This window comes from Acanthopagrus latus, chromosome 12 (assembly GCF_904848185.1).
Source record: "Acanthopagrus latus isolate v.2019 chromosome 12, fAcaLat1.1, whole genome shotgun sequence".
In the NCBI taxonomy this organism is placed as follows: Eukaryota; Metazoa; Chordata; class Actinopteri; order Spariformes; family Sparidae; genus Acanthopagrus; species Acanthopagrus latus.
The window spans coordinates 3,967,108-3,987,586 of record NC_051050.1 but is presented as its reverse complement, the minus strand read 5'-3'; the positions used below and the strand labels follow the sequence as shown (position 1 = coordinate 3,987,586).

General features: G+C 40.5%; 1 protein-coding gene across 1 annotated transcript; it reads right to left on the bottom strand.

The window, feature by feature from the left end:
• Positions 1 to 199: 199 nt before the first annotated feature.
• Positions 200 to 20,446, bottom strand: st8sia3 (ST8 alpha-N-acetyl-neuraminide alpha-2,8-sialyltransferase 3). Its single transcript, XM_037118351.1, has 4 exons — positions 19,129 to 20,446; positions 9,786 to 9,905; positions 8,752 to 9,309; positions 200 to 4,787 (listed from the first exon to the last, which is right to left on the bottom strand). Exons 1-4 carry the CDS (start codon positions 19,380 to 19,382, stop codon positions 4,505 to 4,507), a joined length of 1,215 nt encoding a protein of 404 aa, XP_036974246.1. The 5' UTR covers positions 19,383 to 20,446; the 3' UTR covers positions 200 to 4,504.
• Positions 20,447 to 20,479: the final 33 nt, after the last annotated feature.

Sequence of the window (20,479 nt, the reverse complement as noted above, 5' to 3'; positions counted from 1 at the left end):
TACAGCTCCTATACTTTGGCTTCTTCTTCTTATGTTTAATGAGTCCAGTGGGTGCTTCCACTTAAATGCAATAACTTGCTAAGATATGATAAAACATGAGTCTTCACAAGAATGTACACACAGCATAAACACCATGAATTAATTATTCAACATCAACACAAAAAAAGACAGGATTCACATTGTCAAACTGATATTTTCATTCATTTTAATGACTTAATGATTAAATAAATACAGAGTAGATATATAGTTTCTTTCAAGTATTCGATGGATAAAACATGTTTGTTAATCTATTGTCTATATCTTAATGTGATTTAAGTATATATTACTCCTCGCAGAATGATATCTAAATATATATGGATATGGCAGAGGTCAGTATCATTTGCAATGCAAAAAATACATTCTTGAAAAATGTAACCTGACACTTACGCTTTATGGTATTTATAAAACATAGATAAAAAGTGACAAAAGAAATGAAATAAAGGTACATCCTACTGACCTTCAAATTTGTAATGTGCTCAAGTCAAAAAATAACATTACTACTATTTATTAAATAGTTTGTTTAACCTTCATGCCCACAATCTTTTTGTCAAAGTCCTGAAAATATCACATTTCAAGTTATAGATATAACATGTGGGAATGAAACTGTAGAAGACTAATATATATATATATATAAAAAGAAAAATGCAAGACAGCTAAAATTCACATACACTTTACAAAAATAGTCCCAGTTTCATTGTCTCATTAGCATTTTGCAGCGAATATGAAAACACTTGGAAAAAAAAAAAGAGTCACTCCCTTGCAAATAAATGCACATGCCAAATACACCACTTGACATTTGATATGCCTAAAAAAACAGATGAAAATGTCTGAATTTAGTTACCACATGGTAACAAATTCGCATTTAAATTTTTGGTGGCTTGGGGGCCAAGGTGTGTTATTTATGCTTCTTTGAAGAGAATGCCCAAATGCAAATACCAAATTGCAAAGAGTGAAACAATCTGGACATGATACAATTATGTAGGAACAAAAACACAACAAAGATCACAGAGCATTTTAAATTAGTAATACTAATTATCTACACATGACACAAACTCGATGGACTTGAAAATCATTAACATACCACAATAATGCCTCCATAAACACACAAACGCAGACCGAAGAAGCCATAAATGTAGTTTGTTTAACTGTACCCATTCACAAAAACCTGAGTTGACAAAAGCACAGCACGCAATGCCAAGAGGGCCAAAAATGTTGTCACCAAATCTACAAAAAACTCTTAACTCAACCAGATGTATTTAGCCATTAATCATTAATATTCAAGGAAAACATGATCAAAAGTTACTTTAGCCAAAATAATTTGATCCAATCCTAACTCTAAAATTATGTTTTGCTGTTGATGAAAGCTACAGTACTATTACGAACAGAAAGACTGAGGTAATGAACCAAACAATTTGTATTGTTTATGTATAATATATAAATAATTCATGGCTACGAGAATACCTGCTTATTTTTATTATCTGATTTATTATCTCACATTGTCTCATTATGGACATATTAAATAAAGTGTGAAGTGGAACTCCAGTTCAAGGTCTTTTCTTTCTTAACAAATAAAACATGTAATAGTCGCATTATGGTTATTATCTTCTTTTCAACATGAAAGCAGTGCTCTCCAGCATATGTCCCCTTTTTTTCTGTTCAAATGTTAATATTTGTGATTACAGTCTTCTATATTCCTTTTCCAGCCAAGTTTATCTTAGAATTCATATTCAATTTGCAAAGCATAGTTTATGGCCAATGCCAATCTGCAGTTCCAATGCAGAGAGGAGTGTGCCCTTTGTGTAGCAAGGCAGAAAGTAAAGGTGAAGAGGTCAGGGTGGATGGGGTATAGCAGGAGACCAGAGTTGCCTCTTGTCATTGCCTCCTTTAGATTCATAATCCTGCCACGATATTGATAATGCAATCATATAGAGCAATTTAAGGATTTACAATAAAGAAATCTTAAAAGAAAGAATGCATGTGCCGTCTATCAATGTTCTTTTCGGAGGATCACAGGAATGATCTGCCCTGCTCTACCTATGATTGGCAAGTACTTGTTTCCTTGGTTGGATGCTTGGTTAGGTTGAGTCATGAGGGATGATGACTGGTTTGGGTTAGGGTAAACCAATCAGAGGCAGAGTAGAGTAGGTTATTTCTTCACAGTCTTAGGAAATGAAATATCTCCCAGTAGTTCTGGAAAAAATCTAGTCAAACTCTTTATGTCGCATCATTAAAGCCCTCTAACAGAAACAAGTTAAAAAAATCAACTGTGTATAAATGCAGTTTGCTATTAGAAACTGCTGTTTTTAAGTCATGTAAACACTTTAACTTTCACATGTGGGGTATTTACTGACATATTTTTATGTCACAGAACAAAACCTAAAAAAAATCTTCATGGAAATCTTGAGCTTATGTGAACCACAGACCTTATTTGAGAGATTACAGATGTCTCAGGGATGCAAAACTTGACTCGGTCTTATTTCCTTGCACATAATAGTTGTGCTAGTTGTTACTGGAAAATAGTGTTCAACTGTATGAACCTCATTTAGTAAACAAGCTCTAATAAAGCCAGTGCACACTATTTTCCCAGCACCAAATGGCGGACAGAATTAGCTACTTGCTGGTGAAGAAAGAGGAAGATTTAGCAGCTAACGAGCCAGGTATTGTTCTCAGGAGGTGACGATGTCACCCATGTCTCTTTGTTTGTCTGACTGTGGTGACTGAAGTGAGAAACAAGAGTTAGATTTATTTGGAAAACTGCTCCTTCTGTTCATTCTGGGATCAGACTACCTAAAATCGGCCAAATAATGGCCCAACCCATTAGACGTGGGGAACAAAACTGACTGTAGGGTATAAAAGTTGCTAGTCTAATCCATTGCAGTGTCAAATACAAGTGATGTAGCATCTGGGACACCTAAAAATGTTCTGACAAAAAGAACATGACAATGGTTTCTGCCTTCCTTCACCTAGTGTTTGACGAGATGGGAAATTGGAGGGAGTGTAACATAGTGTTCCTATGATGTCTACAAGTGGAACAGCAAAGTTGATCCCTGGAATTGCCCGACAGATCACCTGTATGACATTTAAGATGCAAAAGACAACAAGACAGTTTATGACTAACCTTATGTGACATGGCAACTATATTGAAAGGTCTAACCCTGATACAACCATCGCCCTTCCATTTTAGCTCTACCCTTCCAGTTTACATATCCAAGCCTAGGGGCAGGTTCTCCTGATTATTGTTGGCATAGAGATGCAAAACAACAATCACATAAAACAATGGCTACTAGCTCACTGATGTCTCAGTAGCTAATTAGCTAATTTTCTAATGTTTCATTGTTGTTGCTGATCTGTGAATGACAGTCATTTATGTATTCTCATATATTTCAACAATGCAGATTGACAGGGTAGGAGCATAATAGACTAGAAAGCATTGCTAGTGCCCAAGTAATGAAGCAATGTTTGTCCTTTCTCTTCCTGTCTGTCTACATAAACAGCAGTTATTACAACTGATGACATATCAGGGTCTTGAAGAGTTGTGCTATTTCATAGTGGGAAATTTCATCCTCTCCACGTTGTAACTCTGTTGTAGTGGGCAAGGGGGCCCTCGACATTGTGGGGTAAGGGAAAACATTGGATGGGATTGAGTCTGTGTAGTAAGAAATGTTTAGGTCTCTGCCACTGTTGTCAGACTACATTGCTGTCCTCCAGTGTGTTTTGACCCGAAGCAGCACGGTGTAAAAAAAAAAAAAAAAACAGCAAATGTTGGTGGTCATGTCTTGCTTCATATACTAGTGACACAATGAATTACAATCAAGGATACAGATTCAGTAAATGAAGGTTCATTCAACTGATTTCAAATGATCAGTGACAATCATTTTCTCTATGATTTATTCTACGAGAAATGTGCATAAATACTTTTGCCATGGCCCTCTGCATCAGGACCCGAGCTGCATCAAAACAGTAGTCCCATTGAAATGGAAAAGATGGGATCTGCCATCTTTAATGAAGTGCTGATATTGGCCTGAACACAGTCTTGCCTTTAAATAGTCAATCAGCTGATCTGTGGCTGTAGTGCCAAGAGTGATGAGAGATAAAAACACCATGAAGCAATTTGAGGTTGTGATATAATGCTGACGAACAACGCTGCCTGTAAGTCCAGCTGCAACCATTTCATCCAAAAAATATAATGCAGTCCTGTAAATTCTGGAAGAAATGAAAAGAGCTCTTGTTTCTTGAGCTGTTGTGGTTTGCAAAAAATGGTTCATCTTAAGCTCAGTTTTATGGGTTTTTGCAGGGGGATCTTAGACTAAAACAGTTTAAATACCCACTGCACCAACTCAGTATTAAAGCCAAGATTTTGCTTTTGGCAAAAGAACACGAATCCTTCCCTTGTCTGCCTTGTCATCTTGATATCTATGGCCTGTGGAAACATTCGCGAAGCACTGTACCTGCTGCACTTTAAGGCCTAAGCGCAGTGGGAGAGGCTGAGTTTCAGTAGTCCCTGTGTGTGCATCTTATAGAGGAGTTTGAACTCAGCAGGGAGCTGATGGGACTCCTGCCATTTGGTGGTGAACTTGGTGCCCTTCTTGTCGTAGTAGTGGTACGGCAACTCCTTACCCGTGTTCGGATCCCAGCCAAAGGGCCAAAAGCCATACAGATGGATCTGGTCGCACATGGAGGATGCCAGTGTGTACATCAGGATGCCAGTGCTCAGGCGCTTCGGCGACAGCTGCTTGGTTTTCCAGTAGCTATTGAGTACAAGTAAAAAAACAAAACAATTATGTATTAAAAGAGTCTTACATCTTTCAAAATATGTGGAGTCACTCAGGGCAGGCACGTCGTTAGACCTGGGCATTCAAGGCTAGGATTTGGGAATAGCCCCGGACCTCTGTGCCTTAAAAAACAAAAAAGAGAAAAACAAATATAATTGCCTAATGATGAAAATAGCCCCAGAGCTTTTTATAGGATTGTATATTGAATGGCCAGCAGCCACAAATGCTACATTGTCACCAGCGCAAATTGCGCAGAAGCTGACATGGCTTTCCTCTGTCTTTCCTCATGGCATATGCCCATATATGGTAAGAGTCAGAATAATTTGTTGCAAATTCAACATCAGTGTTATTCGTTCCCCCTCTATGCGTCACTGATATTACCACAGCCCATCTATCAGCCTACTGTTTATTAGCAATGCAGCGTTTATAGTAGTTAGTTATTAGAGATATATGGAGGTTCTTTGGGGAAAAAAAGTTGCAGCCAGAGCAAGAAGACATGGAGAGTGAGACATCATCTCCCCCAACCCCTGAAGAGGAGCAGGGATAGCTTGCTTGCACAGATTCAGCAGTCCCGCCATGAATTCAACCTTGACACCGGGTAGGCGCATGTGTTAATTATTCTAATTTTAATTTCTAATTTTGCCTGCTGTGGTAAATCAAATCGGAATTGTGGTTGTGGGTGTAGTCTGGGTGTGCAGTCTCTGTTAAATGACATTTTTTTTTCTCTTAACACCCTACAAATCCACCTGTAGACCTAATGCAGACAGACAATGAAGCAAAGAAATTATAATAGGGAATGTTCTACTTGCTCAAATAGCCTATGCACACAGATTATTACATTATCATTACATTATCTTTAATGTAAACATTACTCAGTAGGCCTATAGGGAGGGAAAATTAGCTTTATTTGTGATTAAAATATGACGATGAGGACCCCAACTATTGGCCTTCCGTTCCTTCTCAAATAGCCCAATGTTAAAATTTCCCAGGGGAAAAATCCCCAGACCCCCGTTAAAAAAAGACTCTACCTGCAGGGCTAAAGCCCCGGATGTTTTGCACTCCTAGCGACGCCACTGACTCATTGCAAAACACCTGGATACAACCCTTTAATGTTGACTCTGCTGCTTAGTTTGTTCTTAGGTGATTGATTAGGGGTTGGCATGACTTAATTTATTTTCATTTATTTTCTCAGGTCAAGATTTTTGTAATTCGTGTTAGCTAGAAAAAGGTAATTTGTTAAATGCAGAGCGTTAGGGTTCTCTGCAGAGAGAACAATCCTTTATTTAAAACAGGCTTATATTTGAGACAAAACTTTATTTGTATTTTCCCAGTATTATCATATATTGCGGACAACGCTCCTCACAGACTTAACCAGCTCAAACTGAGGTAGACAATTAATATTGTCAAAGAACTTAACATCTCAAAGTTCACATTGTATTTTGGATCCAATACACCCATCTCGAGTCTAGAAAACAGAGGAGGTTTTCATTCGAGTGTGAAATATTACAAAACTATAGTTAATCAAAGGTATGACTGTTTCTGTTTCTTCCCTTGGTATCTAGAGAGAGAGAAGTTTGTCTCAAATTTTACCACTTCATTCAGCTGTGAGTGTAACTACAGAGTGGACTCCATGAGAGAGTGGGAATGTGAATGGTTTGGATCCATCTTCATCTTTTTGCAAAACAATAAAAACAATGCATGAATTAGATTAAGGCCTAGGCACTGTATGTATTTGTGAATCAAATTAATGTACACATACCTAGATTTCATGAAAACTAACATTTCTATATGTCATTCTCAAAAAATATGAATTAACTTCTTTTGATACCAGCGACTTCACATTACTAAATAAAAAATAAACCAATCTGAGCAGATTGTTTTGCTCTGCAGCTTCACAGAGGGGGAACTCTCCACACTGGCCGCCACAAAAGCATTTCCAAGAGTCCTTGAGGTGCTGAAAGCTGTCTGAGCTGCTTAAACGTGGTAATTCTTCCAGAGCAGGTAGTTTTAATGGGATTGGCGAAGATTAGGGTACAGTACGAGCAGCCTTTTCTGCTGCTACAACACTAAGCACCAGACCTAAATCCTTCTCCACACACACAGCTACAGCTCTGTGCCATACCTTTCACTAAATAGCTGTTTCCTCATAATCCGGCTTTGGAGTCTAAATCTCCTCTTTCCCATATAGAGTAAAGCTCAATACAATACAACCACACGTTCGTTTCCACAAACTTCTACAAATAGGACAGAGATACACATTGACATTTTGAACACGGAGAGACAGAGAGAAATAGAGAGAAGTAGATGGACAGTCTGACACATGGTACACCTGCTTTAGGAGACAGCACTAACCATCCTGACCTGGTGTAAATGGGGCCTGATTGTGCGCGAGTGCTGCTTGACAAGCAGAAAATCACTAAGAGGCACAGGGGTTTGAAAACACAATCAACTGTCCACCAACCACATGCATGTAACCTACTATACATGTGAAACACTCTCTGCACTGGAAAATCTGTTGCCAGTGAACATAATCCAGTCAAAAATGATGAAAACAAACCACAAAGGAGTAATGACACATAATGTTAACACATAAACATAAGGTCTACGCTCCATCATCATCATAGTCATGGAGCCATAAAGCTCCACTATTGTTCAAAAACTATTAAAAACACAGTCCTGCAGCAGGAAACACTATAACACCAAATCTGAATCTATCCACCACTTGAATAGTGCTCAACATATGCAATATTACCTCCTGTTTGACTAAAAAGTGCAGCGTCCAGCTGTTAAGGAAACTACTGAGCCTCTTTAGAGGTAAAACTACATATTTGTGAGCCTTAAACAATTCAGACCAATGTCGTTTTTTGTTTTGATCTATTCATAATTAGATTAGCAATTAGATCAGTTAAAGGGTTACCTAACTGTGCCTGCTATCTTGACGAAGCCTAGCAAAAAGCTGGAGACAAGCTTTTTTTGAGCAAAGGAAACATTAATGGCTAGAATATTCTCCCACACAGACATAAACACAGACAGCTGCAGACACCACAGACATCTAGTAATTCTGTTAATTCTAGGGTTTTAACAATTCACCAAATCCATGATTTGACTGATTTTTGATTTTCACAATCACGGTTCAATTCAGTTGAAACATTTTTCAGCACTGACTGCCATGACATTCTTAATCTATTGCATCTGGGTTTGTAGAGATCAACAGACAGACATTCAGAGTTTCAAATTCTTGTAAAGGATATTTTAAAACAGATGTACTTTTTACCCTGGTGGCATTTTGCAGATTAGGGTTAGGTAAGTTCAAGTTTGGTTTCTCAAATCTGTCCCGAGTAAACCCTCTTTCCAAACAAATCAATTAAAAGATCTCTGAAAAAGAAAATATATCCAACACCTCTGACAAAATCACAGTTTCCTCTGGTATGGTCAATTTTACTCCAGCACAGTCAGTTGATTGTCTTAGTGCAAACAGGTGTCTGGAAGGGCAGCTGGAGCCTACTGTGGTAACCCTTTGGTCATGTAAGTAAGCAGGGGTGGAAATTGTAACTTTACCACTTTTGAGCCCCCTTTGAGGGCGCATTCCACACATGCACAGGCACATTTCATATCTTTAGGGCAACGTAGAGGCCACATGGACACATCTATGCACTTTGCCGGTATGCAGCTGTATGATGAGAGCTTACTCGTACTCTCTCTGATAAGAGATTCATGCCATGCGGTTCCAAATAGACCCTCCTGCATACGCCCCCACACTTGGGACACACCTTATTAGCTGACAAGCCTGCTGGCTCTACTTACCTATTTCACATATTGAGATCTGATCACAGTGTTGGAATACATTTCAGATGAATATCCAGCCACAGATCACTGGTTATTATTAGGTGGAGATGGGGTCTTTGTTGTAAATGTACTGCAGGGTTTCAGTGTATCTTACTTGTTGATATACTGCATGATGTTTCCGGGCCAGGCCAGCTGGACCTTCAGCTGACCTCGATGTTCCACAAAGAAATCGACCAGCGTCCTCGTCACTGTGGCTGACGTGTGGAAGAAAAACGCTGGGATCCACAGGATGGCACCGTCCAGCTTCTTCAAACTCAGGAAGAAGTTGTTCCTGTCCTGCACAGTCAGTAAATTGTTATAGTATTTCTCCAGGATACTGGGGTTAAAGGTTGTCATGTTGGTCCGTCGTCCAACGTCCTTCTTAAAGATCTCAGTTGGTGCGAAGTTGCAACGGAAGACGTAGTCAAACTTCTCGATCTGGGGGCCACAGCGCGAGCCGGTGAGGATGCCACTGTTGCCGATGACGGCACAGACATTGTAGTGCTTGTTGAGGATCGGCGAGACCTCAGGGAGGAGGGTGCGGAAGTTCTCGCCTATGGAGAAGACGTATTTGTGGCTGGAGTAGTCATAATGCATCAGCTGTCCGACTCGGACTGAGCCTCGTGTCAGTGAGAAGTTGTGGGGGATGTCGATGTACTGAGAAATCTCCTTTCTGCAAGGTAAAAAAATACAGTATTATTCATTACTGCATCCTTACTTTAAGCATCCAGCACAAAGAATAAATCATAGCTCTGTGTTGTTTTAGAATTTTTTTCATAGTCTACCATGTGACTGACAAGTAGGTACCGCTGCGTGTCTTCTGGTTCTCAGATCCAACCTCAGATCCTATTTAGATTCAGTAAGATGCTTTTGAACCCCAACCATAAAGCCAACAACATCACGAGCCATCTTGTTTCTACGTAACTTTTTCTGTACAATGTTCTGTAGCTCATCTTTTGTTGCATGATGTTGAAGTGCATTTCACAGCTGTTGCTCACTCCTTAAACCACATTGAGCATTCAGGACCATCAAAAAATGTCCACAGAAAGAGAGAGAATGCTTGTGTGTGTGTGTGTGTGTGTGTGTGTGTGTGTGTGTGTGTGTGTGTGTGTGTGTGTGTGTGTGTGCGAGTGTGTGTGTGTAACCTACTTCAGCTGTATAAAAGCAGTACTGTTGTAGCTCCATCTCGAGGAGTTCTGCAGGTCCTCGCTGAGAGCGTTGGTCAGAGGAGAGAAAGCTGGATCCAGATACTTCATGGCCAGCTGGGAGCTACACAGAGGAGGAGGAGGAGGACATGGAGAGACGGGGGTTAGCTCAGTCTTTGGAGAAATTCGGCTTCATCCAAACTTGCACTTCAAGATGTTCTAAGGACCATTTTAGCTCTTTTAAAACAAGGTTTGTGGATAGTGCAAAACATTATGCATTGAAAACAATTACAGGAGAATCTTTCTGACAGGCCGGGAAACAAAAGCAGTCAGGCAATCAGAGAGGTTGTAAACAAGCCAGTTTATCTAGGCACATTACTGAAACCACTTGCCAAAAATTCACTGGCATACGTTTTGCAAATGAAGCCTCTATGACAAATCTGGGATCAAATTTCTTACTATTTTGTTTTTCATGTTTCTTACCAAGAGAAAATGAAACTATTGAGTTCATCCATTCATTTTTTTTTTCACTGCATGAAAATACAATTTTAAGATTGATAAGATAAGATTTGACTGGTTTGCTTGGCTTTGTTTAGAAATCGTACACCTAGGAGTGGAGATACCTGGAAACTTTGAGAGAGGTCTGACTGCAAGTGTTTCTTCCTGTAGAAATGATTTCCATGAAAATTAGACCCAAATGTAAACAAAAAAATCTACTTTGTTCTCTTAAGAGCTTCAGCTAGGTTATACTTTAAATGATTACTTATATTTTGTCTAAATCTTTCTCAGGAGCACTGTCTCCACTAAACTAAAATGGCCCCAAGAAATGCTGACTGAAATGTGCAAGTGTTTGTGGAGCCATTCACCAAATATAGAGCGATTCATTCCATTAAGGAACCAGCTGCATTAATGAACAGATCCAGCCAGTTTCATTTACACTATCAGCTCAGTGTAAAAGCAGCCTTCAGCCTCTTTGAAATCAAGAATATAAAGGTCCCAGTGTACTGTGGGGAATGTGAGCAGTAAGGCCAAACTGTTGCAGAAATTCTGTCCATCTTAGCAAGTTATTCATAGTTAATTCGAGACTTTGGATGTGAAGTGAAATAATCTTCCCTTCAATCAGATTTGATTGCATGTACTCATTATCCTTTCAGCTTGGTTTTGAAACAGCTTCCCACAGTTTGAACTCATGCCGTGCTTCCTGCTTTTCAAGGCATTTAAACTGAGAAATCGAATGATGTTACCTGCTGGTAACATGAGGTCATTGTACTTGATAAGATGAACACTGTTTTTGCAGTGCAAGAAGCCTAAACTCTTCGAAAATTTCATACCACTGTTAACCTGGAGATTTGCTATTTTACCTTTAAAGATATTCTAATTCCTCATTTTTGCCTGAAAACCTTGACATTTTTAATGCATTTGTGCTTTTCTTATCCATGGTACTGTCTCTTGGTATAATGACTTCCTCTGTATTCCAGAACAGCATTCAGTCCACATGTCCTGGAAAGCAATGCATTATGTCTCACCCAGAGTCATTTGAGAAAATAGATGTCGATGTCATCGGTACAGAAAAAGGTCCAGGGAGTGTTGAGCCTAGCTTAGCATGGAGACTGGAAACAGCAGAAAACTGGTAGCCTAACATATCTTTCCATGACTCAAAAACTGATCTGATTGACCTGTATTATGATTACAGAGCAGCTGTAGAAATACTAATGTCAAATGACACAGTGTGGTAGCAGTTAGCAGTGGAGCGATTTGCTAAACAACAACTGCTGGCTTTAATGAAAGCTCACAACATCTCAGTTAGCTTGTTAGCAAATACCTGTGACAGCAGGAAATTGAGCATTAACATGTTGAAAGTGTAGCTTGTGTCAGCTAGCGGACAGGACATTTCACTGACTTGTGAATTGAAAAACACTGACTGACTGAAAATGTCATTTGACTGGATGGTTATAACTCTTAGTGTCTTTCAAGATGGGGGAGAAATATCAGATGTGGCCTGGGATTTGCAAATCCATGTCAGTCTGGAAGCTCATTTTCCAAAGCCTCTGGACACAATAGATCCTTTTCTCAGCATTCATTTTGATTTGTCAAAGCAGCAAAAGCACAGGTGTGAGCAAAACCGTTAATGGCAAATACATCCTTCTTAGTGTCCCAATAAGCCATTCCAGCTCTGGAAATAGCTTACCTAAATGGGATGAAACCATCATTAATGTTATAAATTCCAATTGTGCTTCTCCTGATTTGACAAGTCAAAATGTCTGCCATGGAGGGGTCTATCGGAAAAAACTTCAATTAATTAGATCAACAGATATGAACAGATCAAATGGAAATATATCTGAATGGGCCATAAAAACAAGGTGGAAAGAAGATAAACTCAAAGATGCCCTAGTTAACCTCTAGTTACAGCTAGCTAGCTATCTAATAAGATACTACATGAAAACCAAACAACTATGGAGTCTCTTTTCCCCCCTTGGTGGATTTAAGCAGGCAGTTTTCATTTGCTTAAAGTCTTTCTAGTGAGCCAGGCAAAGGGCATTCTAGATCTGTCTTTGAACTGGACACACAGAGATGAAACCGATGCTCCCATCTGACTCTGACAAGAAACAAAAATTACTTTCCACAATGTTGAAAAGATGGTTTCAAGAGAGAACTTGCCTCTTTACTGTTCTGCCTTTGAATAAACATCAAAATATCAAGGTTTCAGGTCAAGACTCTGCTATGACAGACAAACTGGTCAAATAGTATTTGCATGTTGATTTAAGTTTGGTCCATCTTGCATGAAAAACAAGAAAGGTGGAGTTGACTCTATGAGGACAGTTCAGAGTTCTGATTCCACATATATTCAAAATCATCAAGCACTGACAGCTTCGGCTGTCATTCAACCATTGTGTATGTTTTACTGTCCTGCATGGCAAACTCCACCTCTGTAATACCTGGCCAGTCTAAAACACACCTTTAAAAGTATGTGTAAATACTGTTTGACCTGGATCTGATGCAGTCAGACCGCCATAAGCTTTATTTTGTTGTTGCAGCATCCGCCATCTTTATGGACAGCGAGACTCAGCCAGAGAGGTGCAGTGCTGAATCAGGATCAGCATGAAATAGCGACTGATTACAAACTGTTGTTGGGAAAGGATCTTCCTTTATAACAAAACTAAATGTTAGACATTTCAAAATATTCCAAGTCTCTGACATATTGTTTACAGCCTGTGTGCAAATTATTATCTTGTGTGCAGAGGAAAATAACTAAGATTAAGATTAAAGAATCATGACAGATAAATTAAAACTCCTGTATTACTGCTTCTTTAAAGGGGGCAATGTGTAAGAAATCCAGAAAGGTCAGGATTCATAGCTCCAAAAACATACAGCAGGGGCAGCTTACTGCTACTCACTATACTTTTTGCTAGCTTTGTTAGCTCTTGTTAGCTAATTAGCCGACCGGAGTCTGCCCAGATCACAACTGTGGAACATTTGGAGTCACTATAGGCAGAGGTCAGTTTAAAAACATGGGATATAGTAAGGAGGTGATTTACAGCAGCTCTGACTTAGCCAGGGCTAATTAGTTAGCATGCTAACGCCAGTCGATATCTCTGCAACACAACCGTCTACAGACTGTATACTTCTTTAACATAAAATCAACACTACTGTTTCTTCCTCCTCTGTGTTGATGTCATTTCTTCTTTCTCAAATTCAGGCCATTGCCAATTGTCCATCATAATATAAATATATTGTGATTTAATGGTGTATTAATGAGATCACGTGACACACTTTTCTTTTGTGACGAACATAGGACATCTGAGAAAAATTTGGAAATATGTTAACACTTTACACTTAGGATTAATCTTAATTCTTCATTTCATGATGTTTCAAACCCAACACCGCACCACCCAGAAGGCTTCAGAGAAAATTCAAGGTCTTGTATCTTGTTCGTGACACAAACAGTTGGATGGCTGCAGGTTTCAACGCAGCCAAACCCAGCTGAAGCAGAAGATGCTGATGGTTTAAACATTTAAACAAAAAAGTCAAACCAGCAAGTTATCTCAACAAATTCAAACAAAGTTGCACACACTTGGTTTGTTGCTGAGAATCAGGTGATAGGTAGGTAGGTAGGTAGGTAGATAGATAGATAGATAGATAGATAGATAGATAGATAGATAGATAGATAGATAGATAGATAGATAGATAGATAGATAGGTAGGTAGGTAGATAGATAGATAGATAGATAGATAGATAGATAGATAGATAGATAGATAGATAGATAGATAGATAGACTCCATTCGAAAAATAAAAATACTAATATAGAGAAAAAGCATAGACAGAGCACATCCTTGTGTTTTTGATCCAAATGTCAGCACTCTATATTCACCTCAGGTCGGGTTTGCGAGGCGGCCTCTCACTGCAGGAAGAGTGCAAAACAAAAAACAAACTCACTCTTACCTTAATCAGCACTAGTGACTTTAAGATGACATTTCACTGAAAGAAAGGATTACCGAACGTAGACTCTTTAAAGGCCCAGCATGCGCAAGTACAGTGCATTTTAAATACTTACTCTATATCATTATTTTCATGACAATTAAATACTTGAGAATTGTGAGCAAAAGTGATCATTTTAGTTGCATCACAGTGCTGAAAAAATAACACAAACATTTCAACAACTGGGCACAGTAAAAGACAATTAGTCGGTCAGCACTGGATAATTAAATACACTTACAATAAAATGTTGAAATGTTTCTTTTAAACACCAAGAGACAGCTACATCTCACTCATACAAGTTCTATAGTTTGTTACATAAACAGATAACAAAAAGTAATTTGTTTGTGACGGCCACAGTCAGACTGTAGACTTTTGGATGAATTTTCCTGCCAGTACACTGTAAGTAACAGCATATAAGTCATCTTTATCTCTGAATAATTTTAAATTGATAGCAAAACAAAATTCTTGACTGTCCACTACCATTAACATTCAACGTTTCCCCTGGATCTTGACTTGCTTGATGAAGACTGTAATTAAAAAGAAGGTGCACAATAATGTGCAGCACCGGCTTGTAAAACCAGTGTATCCAAAGAAGCTTCACTCAAACACAAATTCAGCTATATTCTCACTGTAATATGGCCAATATTTTATACATATAATATATATCAGAGACCCTCTGATGGTATAACATTCTGTCTATCCACTGGCTGCACAACAGCAAAAACCAAATATTTCCCTCTACCACCGTGTTCCTGATGATAAACTCTCAATCCATAACAGGAAGGCAGGACATTTAGCTCTGTGCACCAGCAGTGTTTTTTCTTCAAAATGCCGGTCTCCTTCACGTCTACTCTGAGCATAACCTTGGCCTGTGGTGATGGCGGGCAAAGAGGAAAATGATTACGGGCGGAAGAAAAATGAATTTGGCTCTCATGCAATAAATCAGATCCAAGGACAGCTCGCTGGCCTCCAGAACCTTCATCAGAATGATGCTGTTTTAGCATCACACTCCAAACCTGACCCAACATGTCAGACAACACAGATTTACTGAATCATTTCCCATGGAGTTGGATTGCAGTGACCCTACTGGAACTCGGGACGGTAATCAGATGAAGTAAAATGCATTAAGCTCAAGTGTAAACACAACTCACAAACACACACTGAGGATCTGACCACCTAAACTAGTTCTGGAGGTACTCAGACACACAGTTACCTTGAGAGGCGGATACATTGGCGAGATGACGTTGACTCAGGAGTCCATCTTGCCAACCTATGCACTAAGGGTGGAACCACATTTGTTTGGAACAATCAGCGTCCTATGAGGAACTACTTGCGGCTACGGGTGTGATGATCAGTGCGAGAAGTGACTGCTCATTTGAAAACAATGGTGGTTCCTCAAGAGGTTTGCACTGATGCTGCTAGCATCACTTATATCAGACCTGGAGAGCGTTTCTTCATTGAAAGGACAGCAAATTACAGCACTGAAGGCTTTTCTCCTTGGAAAAACAGTTTTCACTCTTGACACGCTTCAGTAAGAGGCTGATTTATCAGACAGACTCCCCCGGTTGTGACACTCCCCTCCTGTTGACCTGATTGGTTGAAGCTAGCCTGCGATAGAGGTAAAAGACAATAAGTGCCTGCCCTTTTACAAACAGTTTCCCGCGTCAGGTTAGACACACAGCTTTGTTAACAATAAACTAGTGATTGAGAACTGAGGCCCTATAAAGCCTGTACATCGGTTGGACAACAACGCTGTTACATCACACTCACCACTCTGCTGTTCTCAGTTTCTCGTTCAACACAAATGAAGTTGGTGTTGAAAAAATGAGGCAAACAATGGAAGGAAACAAATGTGTATAAAAGCCTTTAGCCCACGTTTTATCACATTCAAAAATGTATTCCAGAAACCTTTTTCAAGCAAAATATCTAAATTGGTTGGAAACATGTCAATATATGGACTGAAGGAGACAGAAGAGCTGTGAGTTAATGAGCTGATCTAGTTCACAGCTGTGGGATTAAGTGACAGATGCCCTGTTTTTCCTTCAGGCTCATACACACTCTCACTGACATGTACTACATTTGGACCAGTTCACCATGGAAAAGTTGTCCTATTTTTTATTTCTTTTTTTCAAATCAGTCCAATTAGTGTCATCCACCACTGACATGAGAGCTGCGATGTTGTCTGCCTTATTAAACTGTGTATATTAATAAAGTCCTTGGTGCCTGTTAAAAAACCTGAACTGATTCTGCTGGGACATTTTGATCAGAGGTGTTTCTTTAATGATGAGTATGTTTTGAAGATGGAGTGGCAGTGACAGTAAGTACTTCTTTAATAAAGGCACCAGTGTCTTTTCTCCTCTGTTGTCTGGTAGAGGAAGTTGCTGTAAATGTCAGGTTTACTAGTTTAGCACAGAAGTTTACTCTCTTTATTAAATAAGTCGTCTTCACCTTGGTTTTAATGATAAAGACTGCCTGTTGCTCTGAATTCAGGCATTGGTTAAAAATGTTGGCCAACAAGTAAACTTAGTTGCTAATAACAGTAGCAGTAATGCCAACAGTCATACTAGTAACAATAACAATTAACACTTAATAGTTGTTTGTAGTTAGTTACTCGTTACAACAAGAGTAGTGGGATTAAGAATTTCTAGTTTCTACTGGAAACCCATAGATCAAGTGCATGTTTTCTGAATCATTTCACTTGATGCTACCAAGCCAATCAAATCAGTGCATTGTGTGTCTTGAATGTTAATAAACACGGGCTGCTTTAAAGAGACAAAAGTGTACGGCAAAAGTAACAATGTGAAGCGGCACTATGAGATGATGCATAAGTCTTTTGAGCAAACACACCCACTCAAATCCAAATTTAGAGCACCAAAAGCTAAGGCACCCACTCTGTATAACACCATTCAAACACAATATCGTTCCAGGCTCACAATATCAATCTGACCATGTGTATGAGGAAAGCCCTGACACCATTACAGCCCAAATGTATCCTGGGAGGAAACCCTGAATGGGTCATAAGTGGGAAAGAAAGACTATGTAGCCTATTACATTTTAAAATGCAGCCCTTCTTTTACTTTCAATGAGAAAAAACATTTATTTATCATTATATAATCCATCTAGTCCAATGGGGAAAAAAAGATGATGTTGTTACAATATAATATATAACATCTAGATATATATATAATTGTACTTGATTTAATTTGACGGTCGGACGCTGTCCACACGCAGTCATCGATACAACTACAAGGCTACTTCAACACACTGTATATGGCACTGAATCAAAGTTAGGCATTATGAGGTTCTGGACCTTGGCTTGAGTAAAATGTTCTACCTCTCTGACCTCTCTGAATTTCCAGTGAATGCCCCTGTCCTAGAGGGAGTTATGTGTTGGCACTGCTGGCTGCAGAGACTGGACTGTCGTCACTGAGAGGTTACCAGCAGAGCCTCCAGGAAGTCACTGCTGTTTTTGCACCATGACAACGACACAATTTAGATTTAGATTCAACACATTACATAAAGTTTGGTGTTCCCCTGGCTTCCAGTCTATGAGCTAAGCTACGCTACATCCTGACTGCAGTCCACAGACAAGAAGGTGGTGTCAAACTTACATTGCTACTAATGGCAAGAAAAGAAAATAAGTGCATTTCCCAAACAGTAAAATGTCCTATTCCAATGTTTACCACAAATGTTAGCAATGTTATTTTTGCCCGTAGCTTTCATAGGAGTTTAATATCAGCACAGATCTTGCTGCCGGCAGCCTCTGTCTAAAAACATCATGTCAGTTTCAGCCCACAGGCCCTTTTACAGGGAGGTCAGCGTGTAGTGCATGTTCTCAGATTTTGCCCACCTTCACCTAAGCAGAGCGTTGAGTCATCTGCAGCCAGAAGCTCGCCGTCTCATCACTTGTTGATGGTAACCGAGATCTGAGCTACTGTAGCTAAAGCCAAAGCTAAAGTTAATGCTGCTACTGAGGTCAAAATGGTTGAATGGAGACACCTATACACTTGATACACTATACAGGCAAAAGTATGTGGACACATCCACGCTTCCGTTTATTGTGCTTTTTATAGAGATTTTTTTAATATCTGGCTGCAGAGATTTGCTTTCATTAATTCATAATAGCATTGGCGTTGTCCACCGCAGATGTTGGGCGATAAGGTCTGGCTCACAGTCCGTGTTCCACTTCATCCCAAATGTATTAGACAGGCTTGAGGTCAGAGTGGAGTGTGGCCAAGGTGCAATAAGACCGTGGAGCTGGATGGTGAATGGGTGTGGGGGTGCACAACTTTTATGCAGAGGAAATAAAATCTTTCCCACCGAATAAAGTAGATATCATTAACATATCCTGTTGAAATAAGTCCTTTTTAAAACTGACACTGAACTAACAAAACCTCATTAAACTAAGATTTGGCTGTGTGATCTAACATCAACGATCAGTCCAGCAGTAAGGTGGCACAAAGTTCTAATCATATGCTGTCGCTTTACAGTTGTCTTTTATTTGAACAGTGAGTCCACAGAAAGACAACCCCAGGCCAAAACAACACTAAGATATTTGGGGTGTACGGGTGTAACCGTGGTCTAGGCCCTGTGCTGAGTAAATCATGCTGATTGTGCTCAGTCTGTGAGCTGTCAGTCCTCAGACAGCAGATAGAGGCCTTCATCTGGGTCTGATCACTGTACCTTCCTGAGGAGTAACATCATTTATGAGAATATAACATTCATTCAAAACATCAACAATCAGGGTTTGCCACATTAGAAGACACAACTACACATTCAAGCGTGAGGGCCTACACAGCTGCAACATTTAAAAATCAAATCCAAACACTCAGCTGATCAGTCTGCAGCCCTGCAGCCGGGCCTGGACTCACCGAAACCCTGCGTGGAACATGGACAGCCTGGATCCTCCATTAGGTCCGTATCTGGGGGTGCTGAGCAGGAAGTCCTTCTTGATGGACACGTAGCTGATGAGCGACAGGATGAGCAGGGCCACGCTGAACATGACGAGCCCCAGCGCGCTGGCTATCCGCACCATCCTGCCTCTCTGCGGGCACCAGCCCCCCCGGACCAGAGGATCACTGACGGGCCACGAAGAGGAGACGGCGAGTACCACCGCGCACCGCATCCGCGGCGGAGAGAGGGCGTAGACGCGGAGACGACGCGCGCTTCACGCAGATCTCAGAGTCCATGTGGGGAGGGAGAGCAGATGCGACTACGCGGCAGCGGCAACGCATGGGCGGCGAACAGGCACGTAGAAATGCTAAAGGCCGGGCGGGCAAACGAGGACGCGCAAACGGCGGATTTGTGGACGCTTTTAACAGAAGCCATGAGGGCTAAACAGCCCGTGTGTGGAGCACGACTGAGGAGCGGAGGGCCGCGTTTTTACAGCCGACGTCATAACCTAAATACGAGGCGAGGAGGCAGCACCGCGTCTGCGGAAGAAAAGGCGCAGGAAGAACGAGCGTGACGCATCGGCAGTCCATAAGTCTCAGAAGAGGAAGCAGAGGAGGGAGGAGGGGTGTTGGAGCGGTTTTTTTTTTCTCTGCAGGCATGCGGGGTTAGATTACAGCCGGATTCACAACCTCGAGGTGGTGAAATGGAGCGACGACGTCCTGCAGGCTGAAGATGGAGGCGGCCGGCGGGTGCTGCTCCCTCCCGTCATCTGCATCCTCGGCGTCAGTCTCATTAATTAAGACGGAGTGTCGCTTTAAGGAGACGCGGCTCTTGTATCGCGGTAATCAGCTAAACAGCAGCAGCAGCAGCAGCATCCGAGGCGGAGCTCTGCGTCCTCATGGACGCAGGGAGACGCAGGGGGGAGAGGACACCCGCCGCTCAGACACACGGGAGGGAGAGAGGTGTCAGTCTGAGCTCCAGCATCCTGGGAAGCATGAGGGGATATGATTCCATGTGATAAAACACGTGTGCTGCTCGTGTAAAATAATAATAATGATCATAATAATGATAGTAGTGTGTTGTATGTCTGTATAATGTATATATATATTATATTGGCCTGTAGTATGTTTACATACGGGGACAAGCACTGAGAACCAATAGGCCTTTCTGTTTATCACATATATTGAAATCTATAGGTGCTAAGCTTCTTATGTGAACAGCTGGCCTGTAGCCTGTTTCTATGGTAGGCTATATGATGTGTAGATACAGTATGTTCATATATTAAAAGTTCAAATGTCCAAACTGACGTGTGGTTTTGATACACATTAT

What these genes read in the sequence shown, in the direction of transcription:
- st8sia3 (XM_037118351.1), bottom strand. Translation starts at nt 19,382, where the DNA reads ATGCGGTGCGCGGTGGTACTCGCCGTCTCCTCTTCGTGGCCCGTCAGT. An exon ending in ATGTTCCACGCAGGGTTTCG is followed by an intron (nt 9,906 to 19,128) that starts GTGAGTCCAGGC and finishes TCCTCTGTGTAG; the next exon opens with CTCCCAGCTGGCCATGAAGT. An exon ending in ACTGCTTTTATACAGCTGAA is followed by an intron (nt 9,310 to 9,785) that starts GTAGGTTACACA and finishes TTTACCTTGCAG; the next exon opens with AAAGGAGATTTCTCAGTACA.